General features: G+C 51.6%; 1 protein-coding gene across 1 annotated transcript; it reads right to left on the bottom strand.

Moving 5' to 3' along the window:
• Positions 1-1,778: 1,778 nt before the first annotated feature.
• LOC128268558 (neuronal calcium sensor 2) lies at positions 1,779-24,056 on the bottom strand. The gene is made up of 4 exons (XM_053005681.1): positions 23,946-24,056; positions 15,003-15,146; positions 5,847-5,975; positions 1,779-2,170 (listed from the first exon to the last, which is right to left on the bottom strand). The coding sequence occupies exons 1-4, from the start codon at positions 24,054-24,056 to the stop codon at positions 1,994-1,996; spliced, it is 561 nt and encodes a 186-aa protein (XP_052861641.1). The 3' UTR covers positions 1,779-1,993.
• Positions 24,057-25,745: the final 1,689 nt, after the last annotated feature.

Below are 25,745 nucleotides of genomic sequence, written 5' to 3'. Positions count from 1 at the left end.
TTTTTATCGACGTCATTATCCGAGATTATGAGATTGACAAACTAAGGCTTCGAATGATTTACTAATCCGTAATTTGCTTATTCAAATAATGCGGCAATGGGCGAACCAAAAATGAAGTGCCATCTGCAAAGTTAGTAGAAGTCCGCCGATTGGTACCATCCGAACGCCACAGATAATGCAAACATTAACATGAAATGTCTACAGAGTGGCGAATGTAACAATAAAATATGATATATTCATAGAAACCGACATACGCGACGCATAAATATGTATGATGGGGGGACCCCGTTGATGAGAAAGATTGTGCACAAAAAGCACAGTCCATTCCATCCTTTTCCACTCCGAAAGGGGAACGCGAAACATTCAAACGATACTCGGGGCGATGGAAAGGGCGAAAAGTGCTCCCCGCCGGAAGGCAGAAAATGAAGCGCCAAGTGAGTCCTCGCTCGGTGCTCTCATTGTCCTCTTTGGGGCTGAATTTTCTGTTTTTGTTCGTCGCAAAAATATTTGAATAAGAGAGAAACATTTTTTGCTTTTCTTTCTGCAATCAGCATCAGCCCGAACCAGTTCCGAGCTCCATTGGGTGTTCTGTGTGTAAGTTCTCGTCCCGTTCCGAAGAAGGATGTCTTCTTCCGGTTACAGCAACTGTCATGTTTACTACTTCTTTTGCAATTAACGCCCAGAACGCCCCGAAACGGCCAGAAAACAGGCATCTGTCTTGGGCTTTTTTTCCCGTTCTCCCGTTCATGTTGGCCATTGCCATTGCTGATTACCAACTAATACCGTGCTTATCGTCACGTTGCGCTCTGATAAGCAGCTTAGCGGTCGCATGGGAGTCCTCGGCCCTCGGCCAGATGTCCGCAGGCCGGTATCTTTCTGTATGCTTGCGTACAATTAAGACATTTTCGAGCAGCCACTTCGGAGACGCGTTGAAAAACAAAACTTTGTCCATAAAGAAAAGGCTTTGTGGCCCGTGTTCGCCCGTGTTTATGATGGTCCCACCGGACACCGCGCGGTACGCCATTTTAGGTTGCAAATTAGTGTCACACATCAGCACGTCACTGTGTGTCCACTGAGGGAGGGGTGTGCTGCTGGTGTACGGGTTGCGGCGCGCTTGGCAGGACAGTTACACAGTTGATTACAGCTAAATTGGTACGCGCGATACAAATTCCCTAAAGGTTGTCTTACATCCTCATCAATAGCATATTAAATTTTCGCAACGACGGCAGGACAAATAGGGTTCTTCCTGTGTCTGTCTCTCGCTGTACTCCCTGTCGTTACCCGTGCGGATTTCATATCATCTCTCTCTCTCTGTTTCGCTGAGGTTACATGCTAGGTAGGTGTTTAAGGAATCAGATTGTGTGCAGATAAAGTTCATCTTTTCGTCGCTTTGCGTCTATAGTAGCAATTAGTAGGTGGCTCGCCGCAGAGGGCGCGCGATCGCAGCAGCATTAAGAGGGGCGGCACGGGGCCGAGGGAGGGCAAGGCAAAGTACGCAAAATAGACGGTGACGGTCTGACCTCAATGCCGTGGGGTCAGACCGGCTACAGGACAACGGGAGGTTGCTGGACGCTAAGCGACGCCTATCGCCGGTTTTCTATCATGTGGATGATGTTCGATTGTTACGCTTCCCTAGTGTTGCTCTGTTTTCTTCCGCTAAATATATCATGTATATAATATATATATATATGTAGTGCTCCATCTTTAAATTATGCTCCGCTCGTTCCCTAAACTCTTCGCTCCGTGTCTGTGTGCATTCATAGCAATAATGTTCCGTCCTCGCGCTTTGTTTAATTCGTTCAAAAAATTCGCTTCGCCACCTCGCCGTTCTCGCAAACGCGCCATGTTTGTGCTAGGATTTATGTACGTGTGCCTGTGGCTGGGTGTGTATGAGAGTGTGTGTGATCGTACGATGTGTGTATGTGTGCAATCAATATGGCAATGGTTAGTTTGGTTGGTTGCTTGGGGGGTAGCGGCCGCCGCTGGCGCCGGCTTAAGGTGCCAGCATCTTGGAAAGTTCCTCGTCCTGCAGGCAACCCTTGAGGAACTCGTCCTGCGTCAGCTGGCCGTCGTTATTTTCGTCCATTTTGGCGAAAATATTTTTCGCACGCTCTTCCGCCGAGTCGGCCGGTTTGTTCGACGAACACGCACCGAGCATATCGTATATTGCCTGAAACGGGATGAAAGAAATAGAGAGAGAGGAGAATGTTAGAAAAACTCACCACCGTCTGATAAAGGCTTACAGTTTTTGTACCCCAAAAAGATCACCAGTTCAAGTTACTCGTGCAGAACCACCTACGGCGCGTTGTCCTGCCGAAACAGAGGATCAACGTCGAAAAGTGCAAAAATCATCTGCCCAAAGTGCGGATCATCAATCAAAGTTTTATGCCACACCGGACGATCCCGTCTCCGGCCGCAGTACGCTGATCGATTGCGCATGGCCGCGTGTGTATGCGGCGGCGGTTGCCAAAAGTTTGCCGCACGTCACACGCCTGTGATTGGCGCCCAACAGAGATTGGGAAACTTTTTGGCAACAAACTTGTAACTACTTCGTACTGCGTCGAAATAAGGAGCGATTTATGATTCGGAACGTAACGGTCCGGACCGAGACGCTTTCACGTCCTGCCAACAGATTAAACGTCTTCGGTGCACGGTGCACCGAAGGCCATTTGGCAAGGTCGACTCGACGCTAGGCTTGCGGGTTAGCTTAGAACAAATAACATTCGACTTACGGGCGCCATCTTTGCAGTTAGTTCGTAAAATCGAAATAAAAGCACACATTGCTCCGAGTCATTATCGGAACATCCTTCAACATCGATGTGGAAGGGAGAAATGTGCTGCCGAGAGAACACGGGAATCGGGAATCATGATTTATGATCGCTCGTTTATCTTAATTAAGGTTCATCCGCATCGCGCACACATACGCACGCCGCTGCGGTGTGTGTGCCCCGACGATCCTTCGCTTATCCGCCCCTGTAGAACTGTGACTTGAAGTAATAAATTCTCATCGTGTCGGGATACAACACACAATAAACGCTGGCGCGGTGTTTAACAAAAGTTCTGAAATTACAGTGGCCCTTTGGCGATGTGGAGCACAAATTGAAACGTTGCCGGCGATCTGACCCTCCGGTGTGTTGGCCATCACAATTTGCATTTTAAATTTAAATAATATCTTTATGGTTTAGTGAAACACGGTCCGTCACTGCACCGAGCTCGGCTCACAATGAGGGCAAGGGGCCTTGCGTGCCGCTACCTCGTAGATCACCTTGCGTTGGCTTGCGCGACGAACATAAAATGAACCGGTGTGTTCCTGTGAAGCCGACGGCGTTGATAAGCCGACCGCAAGTGGCACGCTATGCACACGAGTGTTTCAATCTGTGCTCTTTAAACCGTAGTCCTTGCGTCACACCACGACGCGAAAAGTTCGCACGACACTCGCACGCAATCACGTACACAACATGCAGAGATAATCCGTTCTCGCTGGCGGATTAGCTGCGGTTGCTGCTGAACGGTCTTCCTGACGGTCCAGGCGTGCATAACGAGGGTAGCACGGAGGGCTTTATTAAATTAAAAGCTCACCGATCTGTCTCCTGCGTGCAAATAGCAGCACGAGCAGCTCGAGAGCTTATTAATAAACGTTAGAAATTGAGCGACAATGATTAGCTAATGAGTAATGTGGAGTGTGGTTCAGGACAAAATATCAGATATTAGTATCCAACAGCAGACTGATGGGTTGGGTGGCCGCTCGAAATTAGAATGATCGACGTACGTCTAATATTCATCCAGTACTTTACTATTTGAAACACAAAAACTGCAAAACTTTAACAAATTCGCACACGCGACCGGAACAGGGCAGGGCCATCAGCTTAATGGACTGATTAAAAATGCTCTCGAACCTACATGTCTCGGGTTTTTTGTGCGCTACACCCAGCGTGTGTTTCGGGGCCAGCCATCACACGCTACCTTCCGTGCCCGGTGCAATACTACTACTACTGCATGTCCTGAGAACCATCGCCAATTCGGGCCAATGTCTCCGCTCGATGTCTACATTGCGGAGCGTTTTGTGCGGGGAATCTGTTCGAAAATAGCAATCTCCTCGAGTCCCCAGCGAATCGACCGTAACAACGCCAGTTACTGCACAGATCCTAACTCCCAAGCCATATGGAACTCGACTCGACTAACCTTCAACTACAAGCCAGTTCCCCCCCCAGTCCCATGGGTCCAAGGCCAACATTGTCCCGGAATGGTTCACTTCGATAGTTTTCCACCAGAACCACCATCCCGGGGCAATGGAGCGAACGTTTTGGACTTTTTGGAAAGCTCCTTCACGAGAGCAAAGAGTAATTCCTTCGGTGACTTGCGGTGACGGAGATTTGTGGGCACAGCAGAATGAACCCAGAAGTGAGTGAACAGGAAGAAGTCGGAACAAAACCCCCCGAACAATGGTTCCACCGGTGGTGGGGCAAGATTGTTGGCAACGTCCCACAAGTGGGATAAACAGACCTCGGTTGGATTCGCTCGGGAGTCGTTCAGGTTGCCTTCCGGATTCCGGAGAAGCTGTGGCAATCAAATTAAACTCGGTCGGTCGCAAAATCTGCTTCAAATCTGCTTCGACCTTCACCGTCAGGCGGCTCAAGGATCGGACCGCGCACAAAACGGGATTACAATTCGATCGGGCATTGGCATTTGTGTGGACGCAGAGCGCAGAAAAGGACACACAGGACTAATTATTTAAAAATGCAAATCCGTTCCTCTGCAGAAGCTAAATTATTCATTTTCGAATCGCACAAATCGATCGCTGCCGCCGCCGAGAGCCGATTGACGATTGATTTGCGTGCAACAAAAGGAATGAAAAGAAGGACGCTGGAATTGGTGTTTGCCCGCCAATCAACCAACGACGCCCACCGGTTGCCGGAATCCGACGGACAAAGACGGCCGCGCGGAACGAAGGAAATGGATTTTCCGTCCTTTCAGTGCGCGCGCTGTTGCGCTGAATTACAACGAAACCGAAAGCCCTCACTCGCCCGCTGACCCGGCTGGCTAACTGCTAAAATATTCAGAGTAAAGGTTGTGAAAAATATTGAGTTGGGTGAAAAATAGGCGGTCATTCCCAGGGCCAGGTGCGGCACGGCACGGCAGGTTAACTGGCGCGCCCGGCGGTCGCCATTGTGGGCTCGCACTGCATTCGAGTCGAGTGCCCGAAGGCTTTCCTTTTGACGCCACCCGTTTGCCGGGCATAAATTTTGCATACCACCTCCTTCTTTCTTGCAACGGCCGCACCAGAAGCCGTGTGAATATTGTGCCGCGTTTCGAACATAATAACTTGGGCTATTGCTTCCGGCAGCGGCGCCGTAATGTATGCAACACGGACAAAAGATTTATGTGCGCCTAAAGGTAGGCCGTCTCACCCGGCCGTTGTTACTTTCGTTGGTGAGCGCTCGCTGGGGCCGTCATCGACCCGGTTCCCCGGCGAGCGTGCGCGGCGCCACAGTGTCTCTCCGACATGTGTGTGGTGTGTCGAATTCGGTGCATGAATGACCGTCCCTGCGGCGAAGGACCCCCCCTGGGGGACGGGGGACCCGTTGCAACACAGGCCGGCGCGATTGAAATTAATGGACCGCTGCTAATCTTTTACGGTGCACGGTCACCGCCAGACGGTGCACCGATTGGCGCCAGCCAGCCCGACAAAATGCCAACCGACCGTTGGGTGTTTGTGTGCAGCAGATTGCATTCGCTCGTTCCCTGGTGGGGGAACAATGGGTGCTGTTCCGGGTACCGGTTGTTGTAGGTTGCGCGAGTAACATGGGCGTTTTTCTTTTTGGGGCAGTTGTTAACACGGTACTCACCTGGACGATTTTAGTCATTTCTTGGATGTCTATTACGCCGTTACCGTCGACGTCGTACATCCTAAACGCCCATTTTAGCTTCTCCTCCGGCGTGCCGCTGGACGTGACGTCGATCGCTAGCAGAAATTCCTGCAACGGGAAAATCGAAAGGAAACGCTAGTTATTACCTTTGGTTAATTGGTGGTTTGCTGAAAAAAGGGCGGAACACAAGGAATCGGAATTCAGCGGCGTAACGGATGTTTGCCGTTGTCATTAATTTAAAACTCGACCGGTTAGCGCATAATTGTACGTTAAGTCAGTTTCAAAAGCAAACCCTATCCATAATTGACGAAGCCAAACCCACGGAGCACACTATCAGGGCCTGTCTATCATACCGACGGTCGTCGTCTTTCTTTCGAAAGCCAAACCCCAAACATGTGGGCTGAGTTTGCCAATCCTTTGCAGACGATGTTTATCCTTGGCAGAAAAGTTTGGCATTCTTCGACACCCCGAATCACCGACAGACAGACAACCGAATCGGAAGCGAACCAATGCAAACAAGCCAGAGCCAGATCAAAGCGGGACGGATCGGCACGGATCCTTCAGCCGGCGGGGGGTCAAAGGGAATCCTTGTCGAGGCCCGGCCTGGTGCGGTTGCTCTGCCATCTCGGCTCGACTTTGATTCGACTTTGATTCGACCACTCGACTTGTGTTCCTGGAAAACTCCTGCCAAACACAGAGAGAGTCTAAAGGTCAACACACAATTGGCACTCCACTCCTTCGTGCGCTCTCTGTTTCTCTCTCTCCTTCTCGCTTTCTCGCCTTGAGGCGTTTGGGAGAGGATTTTTCCAATTTCCGCAACGAGTTTCGACCACAGTCGGCAAACACAGTTTTCCAATCGGGTGGCTGATTTGTTTCGAAATTGTTATGTTCGTCTCCCGGTTTGCCAATGGCTGTCTCCCCCGGGGGCCACGGGGAGACAACCATGCGTACGGCAAACACCAGTAGTTTCGATGTTTCTCGTGCAGATCGCCCATTTTTATGAGATTATATTTTGAAGGGGTTTCCGGAACGGCATAAAGGTGTACTCTGTCTCTGCTTTGCTTTCCCCGCACCGAGCCGGATAAATTGTCCCGACAACCGGCACCCAGAAAGGAACGGGATCCCGGAGAAGTGGTGGTCAGAAACGCGTACTCAAGGGGGGGGCTGCTGGCAGCATATTTAACATTTATTTTCCTCGCATCGCAAGCATTGTGGCTGCGGCAACCGGGGCAGCAGCAGTGATCTGCATTCTGTGGCGCTCTCGTTAGCTGTAGCCTCTATTGCTGCGTCTGGCGCGTGTTGCAGTAGCGCTGGGGATACGTGAGGGCCTAGAACGGGGTCAGCAGCAGGTTAGCAGGATGTTTCTGCGTTTCGGTGTGGCCTCGCAAAGGAACGGGTTTTATTCATACATCAAATTCCGGAGCATCGAGGATGATGAAAAAATAACGACGACAACCAGAACGACGACGACGACGACGTTCCGACTCCAACGGGTTCTGCTTGGTGCCCTCAGGCACACCGGTTCGGTTCGGTTTGGGTCGTGGGTTTATTTACTCAATTTCTTTTCAAACGCTCCCACCAATACCGAAGGCAAGGCAAGGCACTTTCTCCCCCGGGTGCTCGCCATTCCCGGGAGCACAGATCGGGTGATTTTTCCTCGGCACACACGGTTCAAAAAGCCGACCCTCGTCGAGAGAACCGCCCAGCGATGTGTGGAATGTGGTCCCGTTGGACTTCTTCCTGTGGAATGTGGTCCCGTTGGACCGTAATGGCGAAAACGTACCGTAAGAATGGTACGGCAGCAATAAAGCAGCCAGCATCTGCCAGCAATCTCGAGGAGCAATTTGGAAAATGGGAAAACATTTCGCAATCGTAATAACTATTTTCCAACAGCTCCATCGGAGCTTTGCTCTCCGAACTGCATCCGGGTGTTACTTCCTGCCGCAGTCCGAACCGTACGTGTGTGTAGTAGCGCGGATGCAATCGGCTGGAAGGTTCGCTTTAAGAATTAAGCCACGCGAAACTAACAGGCGGCATCCTTTTGCGTCGAAGGCGCTCTCGCTCGTTAGCGTTAGCACCAGCACCAGCAGGCAAGGTTGTGTTTCTTTAAAGAACAACAGCTTCAAACGGATGGCTTTGTGGGATGTGGTTCGAGGGGTTTGGAGCACAAAACAAAGGCCCCCGTCCCCGCGTCTTGAAAGGATGGAACACAACAAACATGCTCAAGAGGCTATTCCGGCCTCGTCGCAACACCCGGGCCAGCAAACAAGTTGCTTATTAGTAGGACCGGGAAGATTTCCAGCAGCAACCTCGAGCCCTCTGCACGGCTTCTTGTCCATCGTGCGAAAACGTGCTCAGCGGAAGTGAAGGAAAACTTTACACCGCGATCCGCCGCGCGCGGTGTCCTTCTGCGCGACATTAAAAGGCATTACACTCCGCTTCCGCAAGGTGACTCGGGTGTTTTTTTGTGTGTCCTCTCTCGGCCAAGTCGTCGCCGGAAGAACGTCTTAGTTGCGTGAAGCACAGCCATGCGTGAGGTGTGGACAACGAGCGAGGACGTGCCGTGTCGTCCTGCGGAAAAGTGGTTTCGTTTGTGCCATTATTCTGGCTTCTGGGTGCTACAGCTTTTCAGCCATTATTTGGCCAACCTGACATGGCACTTCCGGTGGATTGGCTGGAGGCTGGCTGCTTCGTGACGACCGAAACAAGGTGGAACCACGGAGCGTTATTTAAAGCATCGCCAGCAATCTGAGTTCTTTAGTATTATTTATTTTTTGTACGAAAAGTTTGGGCCATTTTGGCTCAATCAATGCACAGCATCAGATTAGATAACACCACAACTCGTAGAGTAGATCGGAGCATTGACTCCCGAAATCGTCCTGTTCTTGCCATGAAGGGATGCCACGACAGATGCCACGCCGGAGCCCTCAAGCGAGCGAGTGGTTTTGGAGTAGGAATGCCGAAGCCCCCCGAATGCTTCCTCCAGGGGGATTACCAGGCCCTTCAGCTAATCCTGCACGAGTTGCCGAAAGTGATCCGGAGTTGGGCCACACAAAAACCGGCCCAGAGAGGCATGCAAAGCACCTACGAGAATGTTGTCGTTGTAGGGGTCGCTAGGATGTGGCGGCCGTCAACGGGCCCCCGGGGGCAGACACGCCATAAACATCGTGAAGCGATTGCCGTAGAGTCCTAAAACGTTGTCGGGCCGACAGGTTGGTAATTAATTGCGAAACCATCCGAAGTTGGTGGTGACGAAATGAACCACTCTTGGCCTGCGGCGACGACCGGTCCGCAACTTCAAAAAGCCGTTTGACACGCGGTTGGGTGGCTACGGATTTCGGGGCGGACGTGGATTGTGCTTAGCAAATATGACGCCAAGACACAGCACCACACAGAGCGCTATATTAACTCGTGCCAGCGAACCCAGAGCGTGAGTTCTGTGTGTGTGTGTGTGTCGGCCGATCAAAAGGATTCACGAATCCGTTAACGGTTGTGTTATCGCGTGAGAGCTTTGTGCCCTCGAGCACACCCGTGGCTTGGCGTGGCATCTGTCCCACGCAATCCCAGAGATCCCAGCGATGGTGGGAACGCGGACAATCGGTTGCGTGATCTTTATTTATGAGCCATTTGTTCTAAGCTCTTTACATGGAACAATGTCAACCCCGCGCCCTGGAGCGGGTTGATGACGTTGATGATGACGGCGAAAGTGTCGAAAGCACCATCCGCGCCTAGGCGGATGCCAAGCCACCACGCCAAGGACACAGGCCAAGCCGAAGGCTATCAAAAAGTAATAAAACTTTCTTAATCTGTAGGCATTCGGTTCAATTTAGCGATGGCTTCCCGCCGGATGTCTCCCGGCGTTATGGGGCACTTTGGGCAACGGGTTTTTTCGGTGTCCTTGACGCATAATGCTACACATAAAGACCGTTCGGGAGCGCTGATGGCCTGGGAGATGGGAAAAAGAATCCCCAACCAAGGGTTACACAAGCTTTGCTGTTTGTTTTCGGGCAGGTGGGCCAGTCGGTCAGACCCGAAGGGGTTTTCGGTTCTCCTAGGAAAACTATTAGCCAACTCCCGACCGACCGACCGACCGACCACCGAACTGTCGAGGGTTACGACGTGTGGCCAGCAAAGTTTCGCGGGTCGACAGGTCGTAGCGGGTCACAGACGTTAGTGACACTTTCCGTACACTGAAAGTTCCAGTTCCGGTGCCGAGAATGGCGGCTCTTTAAGCTTAGATACACACCGTTGATTGGCCACCGAAGGACGCCCCGTAGGGTTTTTGGCTTAATCGATTTCTAAAGAGTATTTCTGGGACGGTATGGTCCACGGCAGACAGTCCTGGATCGGCAGCGGGAAGCAATTGGCCGTTGAGGCAATAAAAATACGACCCAACCTGTAACCTGTGCGCCAGTAAATAAACCTATAATTTGGCCGATGATAAAGCGCCGCTCGTTTTATTCCTTTAAATTTATGCACCCAACTACCAGCTATCTGCGTGGCACCGGCACCCGATCTGCGCGTCTGGAGTCCGAAGGAGTCCATTAATTTCGTAACACAACCGCGAACACACAAAAAGACGAACCAGGAACCGCCATTCCGCTCGGAAGATAATCGTTACTTTTGGGCCGCACCCGCAAAACAAAGCGTCGGTTGGCCAATTTCACATTCGAAATTCATGGGCACCCAGGAGGTGTACGGTGTACATTTATAGCCATTTTCGTCGGCGCGATGGTGCCGGCCACAGGCGGTGCCGCCATTGCTGACTGCCATTTGTCATTAAAAAATGGTGATGCTCGTTTGCCGATGAAATATGACCGAGAGACACCGAGGCCGTGGCATTAAGGCGAACATCGGCTTGCACTTCGGGGAACGGGCCGCATCCCGGGCGCCATTTTCGGGGTTGGTTTTAAGGTTTTCAACGAACTGACAGAGTGTTCCGGCGATCGTATAAGATCGATTGAGAGCGTTGAGAGCACGAAATCGACGATCGACGAAAGCCGTCTTCCCAGGTCGGGAAAATATGGGGCTCCAATTCGAAAGCCGAGCCACCAAGAGTCGACGTAAGATAAGCGGATCCGACGGTAAATTAAAAGCTTTTTCACCCAGAAGAGGTGGATGATAAATCTCCGGTGGGACCCGGCTATCGCATGGCAAGCATCGCGGCGGCGGCGGCGGCTTACGGCACGACACAAACAACCACCAGAAGACAAGCCGGGGCAAGCCGCGTGTCTTCCCGGCCGACACGAGGAACCGCCATAAAATTCACTTTGATGTGCTCGGTTCCCCCGCGGGCGGTTGGTTGTCGTTTGAGCAACATTAATGGCCGTCCGCGTACCGTGTTATCTTTAAAATGGTGGCTTTTTGATCGAACTTTCCCGCGGAATCCAACGACAAATTTTACCAAAAAACACGCTGCACAACAACGCGGACCGCGGAGTGATTAATTTGCGAACGATTCGGTGGTAATCGATGGCGTATACTGGGGCCGTGCCTTGGAAAACTCGGCGTCACGGTTTTCGGCGAAACCGGTTAGTGGTTAACCGCGATAATTCGAGCGACGGGCTACGGATCTGCGCGCGATACGACAGGCTCCGATGCTCCGGCACCGAAGCGAAGCTTAGCGCCGTGGAAGCTGCGAGCCTTTTAATTCGGGGTAAATAAATTTTCCCTTATTTATGGGTCGGTTCGGGGAACACTTATCTATGCGCACCGGGGTTACTCGGAAGGTACGGTTGGCCCGTTTGTTGCCCCGCTTCTCAGACTGATAGAACAAAGCGACGGTCCGTCGCCAGCGAAAACAACCGAGCCGAGACGTGGAATAAAATCATCAAACTCATCTTCACGCCATGATTGACTCTCGGATCGGAGCGCGCGGAGTGCCGAGTTCGCGGAACACCCAACTCTAATTGATACATTTTCCCAAGCACCGGCCCAAGATGAATTATTTATGATTCCGTTGAATAAAGATCAAGAATCGCAGGCGCTTGATCTCAGGGGTCTGGGAGAAACAAACCGTCTTGAACCCCCAAATAAGCAACGGCTCATATGGTCCCCGGGGGGGGAGCTCTCAGAGGGAAGCCTGGCGTCCCAAAAGATGAACTGTGTGCCGAACCCCAGGAAAGCCAATTTTCCGCCACTCTGCGCTGTCACAGATGGGGGGTTGTGGGGGCCCGGGGGGCTGAAGTTATCGGCACTGTTTGCAGTTTGTTGAGGGTTGTTGGAAGCTGGAAGCTCAGTTTGCAGACGGTTAAGCCGGCGTTGGCAGGCGTTAAGATTGATGATCGCGCTTCCGAAGCCTTCGCGAAGTTTGCGCCAAGCAAAGAGACGCCCCCGGGACGATCCGGGGACGATTGAGTGGGGGTTTATGGAGTCGTCATCAATCTGTTTTTTTTTGTTTTTCTCGGGGAGCATTGAGTGTAAATTCGTCTACCAACCTCGGGTGGAGACGACGTCGAGAGCTGACACTCACAGACAGACGGGCGGGCAACAACAAAAGGACATATTTTAAATGCCATTTGAACGGCATACGGCCAGCTCGAAGGTCCTTTTGCGGCCGCAGTCGACCGCAAAATTAATTAAACTTCGCCCGGAGAGATTCGCCCCAGATTTCGTCGCTAATCGGACTCCACACACACACCCCGGCCCGACCAGTGACCCGCGAAGGGGCCTCGGGAATCGTCCTTAAAGTCCTCGTGCGCACCCCGCGTGACATTGTTTAACATAAAACACACACGCACAAACGAATTGGCTCCCGAAAACTTTCGCTTTCTGGCCGCGCCGAGGGCGCCATTGTTTCCCCCGCTTGGCCTTCTCATCCGGCAGGTCCGTTTGCTGATGACGGCCGCCGCGGGGGTTGGGAAAACTTTGCCTTCGCCCCGCGAGATGCACCGACCGCCGGAAGCGACGCTTTCGGAACCGCGGCCCACGCCAGCCAGAGAGGTTTTTGAGTTTCGCGGAGCGTTCCGTTTTACTGACCACCGCCAGCCGTAATGAGTACCCGGTCGATGTTTATGTTTCATTTATGTGGCCCTCGCGTTTTCGCGCAAACAGAAGCAAATCATTGTTTCACCGTCCAACGGAAGGGGCCCACCCAAATTGGGTTTGCACCATTCGAGAGACCAGGAATTCGGGAAATTGAGTTGAATATTGTTGTTGAGCCGGAAAGCCCGGAAAGATAATAAATCCTTTTTGAATAAATAAAGGTATTTTGAAAATAATTTCAAAATAAATTAGTAACATCAACATAGTGAGGAGGGCTCAAAATATGATAAAGTAATTCAGCCTTCCCGAAGTCCGTCACCAACCACTAAATGGGTGGATGGGTGGACCCTTGCCACATAAACCGATCGTTAGCCAGTAACGACTCTTTCGACGGTCGGATCACACAAAGTGGTCACTGGCATCCCCGAGTTTCGTTAGCTTTTCCTTCCTCGATGCACCACCGATGCGGGCTGGCCACTCAAAAGTATCCGTTAGACAAATTTGGCCTGATACATTTATTTTTCCGTCTTCTTTTATTTCGAGTGCCATAACAAGCCAACCCAAACTACAGATCCTTACACAGTTTTATGCTTGCCATTTTCAGTGCGGCACTAAATGGGGGATTCGGAAGCCCATAAAAGGGCTCCGTTGCCGAAACGAAACCACGGCACGGCACGGTGAGAGAAGAAAACGGAACGGAACCTCTTCGCCACGTCGCGGGCTCAATGGGAGAAAAATTTCGCATAAACTTATATTGCCATTTTTGCTCGCGTTATCGTTGTTTGCCGTGCCGTCCGGGGTCCCGGGGAACACCTGACCACACTGAAATCTCTCCGTTTGCCGACGAACGACCAAACGGTCTTCCGTGTGGATCGTTCTCGGCTCGGTCGCAACCGTAAAGTGGAGGAAAAGAAGTAAAATCTAAACCGATTATGAATGATGTGCGCGACCTTCTAGTAGCAGCAGTCAACTCTGGTACCTTTGGCAGAAAATGACAAATTGGAACTTAAAATTGAGCTGCATCGCACAAACTGCGGCAACGGCCACGCTATCATTACCGGCACGAAATCCGGTTACGGCGGTCTAAGCTTGTCACGACGGCCACGCGATACGGCCACAGACAGAGCGCGCCTTTTTGGCATAACGAATTTTGGCCCCCTCCGCAGGACAGTTCCGTTTGCCGGGGATGAAGATGTCGCCCTTTCGCCGCCACACATTTTGATGGGTGGCCATTTATCACCTCGTCCAGGACAAGGCACTGCTGGAGTGGCTTTTGGTCTGCCTATCTCGGATGTGGACGGCAATTTGAATATCTTTCCAGAACATTTCAACACTTGACGTACAGGTTTGACCCCGAGGAACGTTGGAGCGAAACGTGTTGTAAATTGAATGAGATGAAAGAAATTAAAGGTGGGTCCTTGCTGAGGAGAAACGTAAATTTTAACGGCGCTCCTGGAGAAGTAATAAAAACTATCCATCATTCCACGGCACACAAATAGGATGCGTCAAATCAGGACACGGTCGAGCCCGTCGGGGATTCGGTCGGAGCTCAATCGGGTGGCAATTAAAAATCATTGTGCGTGAAAAAACGGAAAATTTATGCTCTGCACGCCGTTAAAAATTAAACATTATCACGGACCGGCTCCGTGTGCTCTGCACCGGAAATAGTGTAACGGAGCTTCCGGCGTCCGGGGTGTACTTGGATTTTATCTGGTGCGCCATCACGGGATGGGATTATCGCACAGCAATCCCAATTGCACTCCCTTTAAACAGGACCGAAGCGCGTTTTTATAGCTTGTCGTGGACAAGGACCCCATTTTTAAAAGCATGCACTTTCGTAAAGAAATTTTGGTCCTGCCGCCAACTTTTAACGGTCGCGCACAGCTGTGTTCGACGGTGGATACGTTCCGAAATTTTCCTGCCGTTAAAAATCGTTAAACTTTCCGCGCGGCGCGCGGTCACTGGTGTTAGGAATTGATTTTAAACTAACATTCGATGCAGATGTGCCATTGAGTGTGGGACCTCTCGCCGGGCCAAATGGGCTGTTAAACATTTTACTGGCGTGCACCTTAACGAGTTTCCAAACAGTGTCCGAATTAAATTTCTCTTACGCCGTAGGTGTGTAGAGAAAGAATGCTGTGCGTCACTTACCTTAAAATCGATGTAGCCATTTTTGTCCATGTCGAACGTTCGAAAGACGTGATCGCAAAACTCTTCGGCGTTTCCAGACGGGAAGAACATTTTGTACATATCTACAAACTTCGCGGGCGTCAGCTTGCCATTTGGACAATCTTGCTGCAACGAGAGAACGGAACACAGGATGAGTGATGGGAAGCAGTACAGAGAACCTTGAATGTCTGGTTAGAAATAATGAAAAGCAAGCAAAATTAAAGTACTTGTTGACAATCGCTGAAAGAAATTCCGTAGTAGCTACACTGTTCCGGGGAGTTGGCTGAGAAAACTAAAGTTGGCGCAAGATCTACAACGAACTTCGGAAGCTGCTTGGGATGGACCCAAACAATCCCAATTATATGGCACAGATTTTTATGCCGCCCATAAAAACGGAAAGCCGTGCAAAGTGCGGAAGCCCTGCAAAGTGGGAAAAAGCCGACGACGAGCCGGCGGATGCCGGTGGTTACAGCAAGTTTTGTAGTTAAAAACAACAAACTCCCAACAACAACTGTAAAGATATGTGTGTGGTGGCAAGACTTTACAAAAAAAACCGACAACATTCCAATCGCAGTACGGTCTGTTCGCGGGAAGAAAACCCCCGGAACCAGCTTCTTTCGGGGGGCCGACCGACCGGAACGGGAGGGGTCGTCGTGGCACGCAGAAAGTTTTGCTCACAGCCGAGCCGAGCGTTCGTTAAAGCCAAAGTTTATAGTTTTCCACCGAGCGAACCCAAGGCTGGGAGCAGACCAGACCGACGACTTGTGAAACTCTTGTGTGTTGGCTACAAAAGCACCCACCCACCCGACTAAGGACAGCAATTATCTGTCCTTTTAATGTCATAATAAATCACCGCGGATCACCCGGTAAATGTCGCGGGGCCAAGGGAACTCACGATAATTAAGAAGGTTTCTTTCCAGCAATTTCGTTAGGTGCTTTTCAGGAAAGATCGAGCCTCATTCATCAACCGGTAACGGGTTTTGTGCCAAGATATCGAAAGCGAAAACCCTTGGCCATTGGGCAAAATTTCACAAATGGAGGCGCTTTTCTTTTCGCCCCGTTGCAATACCCGGGTAACGCCCCTCAAGATCTGTCGATGGGTTTTGGGCACCAGTTCCATCCATCGCTTCGGGCTGCTTCCGGAGCAGGTTTAACACGATAATGGAGGTCGATTACGGGGGCTGCTCGTTAGAAAGGAAAGCAGGAAAGGAGCAGGACGTAAAAGTTTCCCCGTCCAATCCGGAACCACACGCACACACGGCTCGAGTCGGTGGCGGTCTCCCCTCGGGGGAGCAATTGAATTAAGTTCGCAGCGGATGACGCGGAGAACCAGATGTTGGGAAAGTTCCGCAAAGCGATTGAAGCACGGCAAACGGAAACGGAAACGAAATGGACCGCCATTGGAGAAAACGGTTCCCAAATGTAGAATAAAGTCAGATGAATCAATACGTGGAATAATCAATAGCAAACGGTCTGGTTGGTTCGCAAAAAAGCGCAGCGTTATTTACACAACGAATGAGCGCCACTGGGAAGTGGAAAAGGTTTCTTCATTTTAAATTATTTTGCAAGATGAAATGGCTCAACGTAAGGATCGTGTCCGAATACGTCGACGACGCCACGTCGCTGCCAATGTATTACTATAATGGCAGTTATGTTAACAGTTACTCAAACAGCGAAACACAGGACCCATTACAGACGCGTGGCCGCCGCCGTCGTCGTCACCGTCACTTTACGCCACGTTCGACGTCTCACCGAAAAACCGATGAAAACGACCCACGTAAAAAGGGCTTTATCATCGGGTCCCTTTTGCTGGCTGGCTGTTGACCTTTTCGCTGTGATTTCGTCGCTCACATGGTGGAACAGCCCACGGAGGGCCGGGCCCTGGCCGGGCTTGGTGCGCCCTTTAAGTTGTCACCATAAATCCCGAGCGCGTGCCACCAGCCGCCTCGGGGGCTTCGGTGGCGCGCCAAGAAAACAAAATGGCCGTTAAAGCACACATACACGGCGACACGAGAGCATGTGCCATAAAACAAACAGTGCGGGGATTAGCCACCGTCGAGGACCAGGTATGGCGCGGCGCCGGCGCGTTCGACGACGGTGTGTGGTGTGGAATCATGAATCAGACACAATCGGACCGGTTTCCCGCAATCCCCAGGGTCGCGGGTTGGGTCCCAGCCACAGGGTGGGAGAGGGTCCTTCTGATGATATGATGGAATATAAACTGATACGATACAATATGCATGAGGACAGCAACAACAAAAAAAAGAGGAGGGAAAGAAAATGCCCTTTCGCTGGAAAATGAGAAATTGAACGGGCTGAGGAACGGAATTACGCGGCTTGTGACGGTTTGGCGTGAGGGCAGAAAGGCAGAAAAAGTTGCCACACACACCCGATGCGAAACACCGCCATCAATATCAATTTTGTGGCCGCAATCCCAACAACTACGTCATGGATGCGCCCCAGTGTGCCATTTGTTTCGTCTTGGAGACTTGGTCCTGAAGGGGCTTAAAGAGAAGTCAATATGTGCCAAAAAGATGGCAGACAGATGGCGCTACTTTGGCCCAATCCACGCGAGTTTTGGGCAGTTTTTTGGACCCTCAAATGTACTACTTTTTGTCAACGAACTTTTGGACATACGCGTGGTGTGTTCAAAAAGTTCGATAATCGAATATACGTAGCCTGCAGTAATACAAAATTATCAGAACTTTTCGAACACACCACGTATCTTGACGCGGTTCAAGGTTTTTCAAGAAGTAAAACACGGGTTTTGTACAAAAAAGGACGCGTGACGTGCCCGATCGACCGTAGCGTGCTGGAACCCCACAAAGCACCCTGTTATCGGGTTCGGCTTGAGGTTTCTCAATCTCTTCAAGGCACAACGCGGCCTCCATCACTCTATTCGTGACGCGGTACGCGTGTGGTTCCGTCAATCCTTCGTCTGGGCGACCCGGACGTCCACGAAAACTAGGCTGCCCCCTTGGGTTGACGAAGGATTGATTAGTGGCACGGCACGGCATTTTGCAAAGACGCCGAACGCGAGGTTTTCTTGATGTGTTTGCTGATGGTTATGCTTCTTGGGTCGGTCTTGGGTCGATCGGGAGGGCGCCACAGGTGCCACCAGGCACGAAGCGCCTCTAGACGCTGCTGACGGTGCGGCCCGGGTCGAGTGGGACTAAAAGCCCCTCGTCAGAGTGGATTCCGACCATTCGCACGTCATGTCACAGGGCAGCAGCTTGAAAAGCTCGTCGCTTCGTCGTACAGAAACGCACGAGCGACGAAAGTTGCTGGCTCTGTTGCTTGCCACACGGTTCTGGAAGGAGCGCTCGGGACCGGCAGGAGACCCCGAACGAGCGTAATAGCGTTGGTATCGATTTTATTCTAATTTTATTTTATTTATCGTGTTTCGCTGACGCGCTCATCGATGGCCCTGCCTCCGTTGCCCCTTTTCCCTCGCACAAACAAACAAACCAATCAAACCGCTTCTTTCCGACGGCGGCGGGATCGCTTACTTTGGCCGCGACCGACCCTTACTTTTGGGGGTCGTCGTCGTGTATGTTGCGACCCGACCCGGTGAAACACCAATTGAACTTTCACGTCACGTCAGGGTCACCGACACACACACGCACGCTCCGCTATCAGAGTTTGTTTGCTACCAGTTACCCTTTGGTCGGCCCCACGTATGACACGTGGAGTGGCCCCCGAACGACCTATTCCAAGTCCAGCACTACCACCACACAGCTGTTGTGAAAGAATTTAATTTCAAAACACGGCCATTGATTTGAAAAATCCGTCCCGGGCCAATCTGTCACCGTGTTGTTGTGTGTTGCCTCCAGGCCCTTCAGGTGATTCCCGCGAAGTGATTCATAAACTTGGGCAAGAAATCCCCGACGAGATTTGCGTTTGACTTCGAAGTCCATTTCATTTCTTGCCAAAGTTAATATTTACGAACTGAGCACTAAGCCAACAGAGCACCAAGCGCCAAGAACCCGGCACCCGGCGTGAAGTGGAGCGCACCACACGCGGCAAGTTGTCTTCGAGCGAGCAAACTACACGTGGATCAACATGAAACATCAACGACGCAAAGAAAACGACGGAGCGTTGATGGAAAAACAAATCCGGCCTGGGTTTTCCCGAAAGCCAAGTCGAGCATCGACGTCTGCTGGTTTGTGAGGCGACTTTCGGTAGCTTGTTTCGCGCAAATAAACGCTGTTTCCGTTCATACAACACCCAATTGTTTCTTCGTCCAACACCCAATTGTTTGTTTAAGTGGCTTCAGTTCGGCCATTCGTTAACCGATCAATCATCCAATCAATTGCTACAGCCGTTACACGTTTGTGGATAAAAACTAATTAAAAGAATAAATTTGGTTTCACAAGCATTTAAGCCCAGAGAAGCGGAACAGGAACGTTCAGTGTGGAACGACCTCCCATAGAACGAACGGTTCCATGTGAGGTCCGGCAATCTACGTTAACGTAAAATATGCCCCAAAACATACGCCCAACTTCATAATCTCACTGGAAACTGCGCGGACACCGGGTGCCCGGACCGTGCAGCATTTTCGGGCTTTCAAAATGTTCACCTAATTCACCCAACTCTGCTCTGAATTCATTTCAAAACTTGTGCCTTCCGGGTGTTCCGATGCGCCATAGGTTGTGGCAAAACTTTCCGGCAAAACGCCCAGCCAGCCCTCTACGTGCTCTCCGGCTGACCGGCCAAACATTTCCGGACGGTCCTGATCTGATGGGCGTGCGGTGGCACCAACACCGGGGAACATTTCCTGTTCCACGCCGACCACGGGACGGGCCGCAGCGTCAGGTTCCTCACGGTGGTGGTGTCTCGAAATCATAATGTGTGCTCCTATCTCCCGTGGTCCATTGTTCCCACAGAAGCTGACGTCGTCCGCTTCTCGGTCGCTGGTTTTGTGCTGGAACCAGCTGCCAACGGAGAGACAGAGAGAGGGAGAGAGAGTGCAGGACAAAGTTCTGGCCCACCCTAGAGAACCGGAACCGTGTGGCATGACGTGGCTTGGCAGCAGCACACCAATGACGGTTATGATCATCATTGTCTTCACCTCGCTTGGGAACCAGGGCACCCGGCGGGATGGCGGCGATAGGCGTTGGATGTAAATTAAATCATGCTAATAGTGCGACAACGCCCCGCCGCCGAACAACGGGCTGGCGGTTGTCACACACGGTGACCTGCCTACCCGGTTGTACCTCGACATACTGATTGACGCAATCAATGGCCGTGGCGGACCCAAGCTCGTAATAATGCGGGCTGCAAAATTTCATTACGCAAGCACTTCAACTTTACACACCGACCCAGTGCGGCCGTCCGGGAGATTAAGGTCCTGTCCGTCGTCGTCGTCGTCTTCACCAGAACCTTCTAGAGCACCAGCTAGAGAGCACGAACCCGCTCGAGAACGGCTCTGGGTTGCTCTTCTCAGGAGGCACTTGAAATGTAGCCGCAGCTAACGAAGGACATCCAGCCGAGCCGCTGCCGAGCCCTTCGGAGCCCCGGGGGCAGCCGCAACCAATTCCAGCGTAAAACGCATCGTGATGCGGTTTTGGGCCCAGCCAGTTCCACAAATTGATCTTAACGAACACCCGACACAATAGTGCCGCGGTAACGATTGTTTTCGGTTCCGTCTTCTGGAGACCGGAGCGATAATTTACGGTATGACCGAGGCCGATATTGCGGTTTGTGGGTTTCATCGAGAGCTGCTTTGAGTGTTGTTCGATGTCTGCCGAGCCGGAGTACCGTGATTGTGGTTGCCCCAGGCCCCAGGTGTGGCCCGGCAAGGTGGGTAAGTGTTTGTTTTGCACTGAGCACTTTGCCATGTCAATAAATCAAACACAACCGAGCTGGAAAGCCAAACTGGGTAGAAATGCAACGACCGAAAGGCAATATTAGTGCAACATGAGTAGAGGAAATCTTTTACGGAAAGGTTCTTGCCTCAAATGCGCTATTTGTTTCGCCTTGAGTTTCTCGGAAGTTCAGATCAATTTTTCTACCACAGTGGGCAAGAAATATTTGCGAAAAGTAAAGTAATCAAGGAAGACGCCCAAAAACGCGTGGACCGCTCAGAGCACCAGCGAAGACCAGCGGCCGGGTGTCAGCAACACGGTTCGGTCAGCAACACGTGGCCACCCCACATAATTAGCCACGGCGGTGCTCTCATTTGCAGGGTTGTGTCTCCGGTTGCGGACATGTCTTAATTAGCGACACCGGGCCCAACACGTCCACCGGGCCGGCCGGTCGGTGATGGGCTTAGTAAAATTAAACCATCCGACCCCGGCCCGGTCTAATGGCCAGAGCGAGCGAGTCGACGCCTAGCTGGCTGGCTGGCTGGCTGGATGCCAATCTAACCCTCCCCGGCACGGTGGAAGCGTTTAAGTTCCGCACCCCGGATTAAAAGGCCGAACGATCGAGCGTACCGTAATCGGTGAGGGGCTTGGGCTTTCAGTTTGGGTGTTTGTGTCACAGGATTAAAGACCGCGCGCGCTTTCGAGGGGCAGCTCTTGAAGCCCGGTGGTCGTGGGTTTAGTTTTTTATTTAATTTCTCTTCGCGGAAGGAGCGGCCCGAAAGTGGTTGTAGGTTGTGAGCCGACAACCGCCGAACTCGGGGCCTTGTTGATATTGGGTTATCAAATTACGGCGTCTAATGTTCGCTCGCTCTCACTGCTCACGAAGCCGGTGGATCGGATCGGGTCAGCAAGCAAATTAAGATCCGGCCGAAGGTGGGCCGGTGGTGGCCAAACTAAAGGGGGCCCAAAGACTGACTGACACAAAAACGTGAGGCTTCCTGTTTGTTGGAAAGTGTTCCTTGAAATCCTGTCACAGTTTGACATGGGGCCGAACAAGCCGCCATTCAGCTCGTCGTCCACCTTTTATCGGCGATCCCGCGAAAACTGACGGCATTAAGGGATTAGTTAAATTGATCCGTTAAAGTTACAGCCACCGAGCACCGAGACCGTGGGTCAAAGGATTCTCAGTATCCGGGTCCGGGTCCACGGGGGGGTCGGTCTCAATCAACAAGCCAGCCGGCACGTTTCTGGGGCCGGTGCCACCGGGAACGGGATCATGTTTGCTCGGAGCGCAATCAACAGGACCTGGGGCCGGTGCCGGGCCACCGGAGGTGCTTCCGGGCCGAGGCCAAATTCGATTCGCGTCGAGTAGAAATTAAATTTTCATTATCCAGCACACAGCAGCAAGATTTGCACACAAAACGAATTTCCCGACCGAACTCGACCCGTTATCGGATCGGCTTTCCACAAAACCGGGAAAAAATGCTCGCGCGGGCGGAAATGCATCGATCGCGCCGTGGCCGGATGGTTGGCCGGAAAATTTAATCATCCTCATCAGCGTTGAGTCGTCGCGAGTCGAGTGTCGATCGGGCGCGTTCCTTTCTTCTCATCGACGAAAAAAAACTCCCAAAAGAATGCCGTCATCGGTTCTTGAAGCGATTCTCGGTCCCGATGACAGCCCGATGCATGAGGGACGCGCTTGTGTGTGTGTGTGTGAAAAACTCATCACACGGGCGCGAAAGTTCGGTGCGAAAAGTGCGGCGGCAAATGGAAAAAGTTTCACCACAACCGACACGGAACCGTACACATGCGGTTCTCGGTCGGTTTTCATTCCACCGTGGCTCCCTTCTTGCCGGTGGAGTCCTTGCGCGGGGCGCATAATGCGGATTTGAAAAAGTGCCACTAAACTGCCGGAAGGAAGACGAACAAGAAAGGCCGGCAATCGTAATCGCAAAGTTGGATCCTCTTACGACCAGCGGCGGCAGCAGCAAAACTTGGAAATGTGTGAACGAACTATAAGGGTGTTCGAGGACAGAAAGTTCCATCATGCACCATCACCGAACCGAACGAACGATCCGAGAACCGTGGGGCTTCAAAAGTAAACTAAAATCCTCGCAAGCATTCGCGCCATACGATCGTCGGGGCCATACTTTACCCGAGCCCGACGAGAACAGCCACCGGGAGTTTGGACCTCAACAATGCAGCTGTGGAAGCTTTTAAGAAGCCAGCAAGAATCCGTCTATCTGTCATTATTAGCGGCACGTGAACCCGATAGACCCACGTGGCCCACGGGTTCAACGTATAGAAAGTTTATTAATTGAAACTCGAGGTGTTCTCCCGCCCGGATACGGAGCCACACTGCGACCGTGAAACTTTCGTAGGGCAACCGGCTTCGTTAGGTGCATTACATGCATCCGGTGGCTTGTCGAGAGTCGGGCCTCTCGATCGGTGTCGCTGCAACGCGTTGCCAAGCCAAGTGGCGCACCATCATCAGCACAAAGGACCCAACGGAGCGTGATCCACTCCGTATCCGTGAGCATAAGAGGGTCGCGTAATTTGATTTATGGTTTCAATTAAGCGATATCGGAAGAATTACAACCCCAGGCTTTAGGCCACTTCCGGCCAAAGGCGCCCTTGAGGCTTTCCCACGAGAGGCGCGATGCGTGTGGCAGTAATTAATGGTGAAATGATGTTACGCACCCGCCGCAAGATTTAGCGCCGCATCTTCGCCGAGCTTGATGAGCGCCCGATAATGAAATTGGAAGCCGTTGGATTGCTGGAAGTGCCACTCGAAACGTCATCCCGAGAAGGACACTCGGACTCGGGCCACCGTTTTAGCAACTGAATTTGGCACCCATTTGGCGGACGGTCGGTTGGTACTTCCGCTGCCGGAAAGCAAACTCAATTACGTCGGTCCTTTTTTTACAGTGGCCCCAAAAAGGGAAGCTAAACCGGAGGCGGGTGGCCGGGCTGAGTTCTGTTAAATGCGATTTTCGGACGGACTGATGCCAGATGGTTTGATAATTGACGCCGAATCGCGATCGTTCGCGACTGCTCGGAGCTCGGATCGCTAGATGGAGATGGAGAGTGTATGGAGAGAAGAAATCGAAGCCCTTACCTTGAAGCCTTTGTACCATTCCTTGATTGTGGACTCATCGTACCGGGTGTGCGATTTGAGAAAGTCCATGTCCTCCTTCGACAGCCGATCTTTACTACCTAAGCAGCCCATATCCTGTGGTGGAGAAAGGAACGCAGAGTAGCAGTGTGAGTAAAGATCCGTCATCCGTCACCGGGAACTCGGGCATTTGAAAGCATCAACACAACAAAAGGCTACAGTTTCTGAAAGACTTTCGCGCAAAATCTAAACGAAATAATACAGCATTTTCGAAACGAAGCGCAAATCCGGACCCCAAATGAGCAGCGATGCGATGCGTGGTCATGCGGGCTGCAAGCAAAGGCCGAGGGCCGAAAAACATGGTGCGCGACCGCGCCCCGCCAAACCAGGCAGTTCCTTCACCTTCACGCAAAGCAACGAATCGTCGTCCTCGCGAATGAACGGATTCGTGTACTTGTCGCCAGCTTTGCCGCCAGCCTGTTCGCCCCAGCTGGCACCGGCAAGGACGACGACCAGCACCAGGGCGGTGGTGGCCAACGGCCAGGACCTCACTCGTGGCTGCGACATCATGTGTTGCGTGGCCGGCGATGCCGGGCTGGTGCTGTTAGCTGAGTGAGTGGTGTGCAGTAGTAGTGGTGCGCTAGCGAGTGTGTAAGTGTGTGACCGGCGGACTGCAACAACGTAAATGGTGATGGTGGTGGTGGTGGTGTGTGTTTGTGTTGAAGTGAGCGTGAAGTGAGAGTATCGAAATAAAATCCTCACGCACTGCAAGAGGAGAAGAAAACAGAGAGAGAGAGAGAGAGAAAGAGAAAGAGAGATAGAGGAAACGGAGGAGAAATAGAGTGACAGTGGAAAAGGAAACAATAGCGAGGAAATTAAACAAACGAATAAACATACACTAGAGCCGCAGAGTAGCTAAAAAGCCAAAAAGAACAAAATAAACCGATAGAAAGAGAAGTGCAAACATGGGGCCGTGTGAAATTAAAGGACGTTTGTCTGACAGCAAGCAACCGGACGGTTCCAATGGACTGTAATTGGAGTGTTTGACAGGGAGACACAAAAAAAAAAAAACCACGAACGGAACGCGAGCAGCAATTAACACGCACAAGTAATGTTTCGATACATTTTCCTGTTTTAATTGCACCATGATTCATGCTCTCTTTGGGTTTTAATTGTGTCGAACCATAAAACATGCTGTAAGCCAGTCCGGGGAACCGTGCGGATGGGTTATGAAACTGGCTGAAAGGCACCGAAGGTCGTAGGTTAATATGCGCCGCATACGAGTGAGTAATTAATGCACTTCACATGCTAATCCACGCAGCAGCATACTCTGCTACATAATTTATGGTGTGTCTATTTTAATTGGAACCCCCAAAAGGGGTGGCGGCGCAGGGGCGAAAACGGAGGTCAGATGAAGGCAAAAAAAGGCACACTCGCTGTGAAATAGGATACCTCCAGCTAGCTAGCCAGCAGTTCATTTGGCCAGACAGTTGTTCGGACGGGGCCGTAATCAACCCGGGAATCGATGCGCTTGATTGAATGCATGACCGGCGCGCGGTGAGCGGTTTGCCGTTTGCCGACTAATGATCACCATTGGTCGCTGATAATGAATTCATCACCGAACCCACCCGGCACTTCCAGAGAGCTAGGCACAGCATGTTTTAGTAAACTCCCAAAACCAACCAACCTTCGGGGGGGGGGGGGTTTTTTGGGTCCCCTCGTGCGGTGGTGAATTAAATGAATTAAGGGAAAACACGCGGCGCAGCACTTAAAATCTGTGCCTGGTGCTCTCTTTTTTTTCTA

This window comes from Anopheles cruzii, chromosome 2 (assembly GCF_943734635.1).
Source record: "Anopheles cruzii chromosome 2, idAnoCruzAS_RS32_06, whole genome shotgun sequence".
Lineage (NCBI taxonomy): Eukaryota > Metazoa > Arthropoda > Insecta > Diptera > Culicidae > Anopheles > Anopheles cruzii.
The sequence above is the reverse complement of the archived record's forward strand: the minus strand, read 5'-3'. Positions and strand labels throughout refer to the sequence as shown.

Bases quoted from the DNA above. Each gene is read 5' to 3' on its own strand.
- LOC128268558 (XM_053005681.1), bottom strand. From the start codon at position 24,056: ATGGGCTGCTTAGGTAGTAAAGATCGGCTGTCGAAGGAGGACATGGAC. The intron at 5,976-15,002 runs GTAAGTGACGCA...TTCCCGTTGCAG, and splicing joins ATGGCTACATCGATTTTAAG to GAATTTCTGCTAGCGATCGA. The intron at 2,171-5,846 runs GTGAGTACCGTG...ATCCCGTTTCAG, and splicing joins AAATGACTAAAATCGTCCAG to GCAATATACGATATGCTCGG.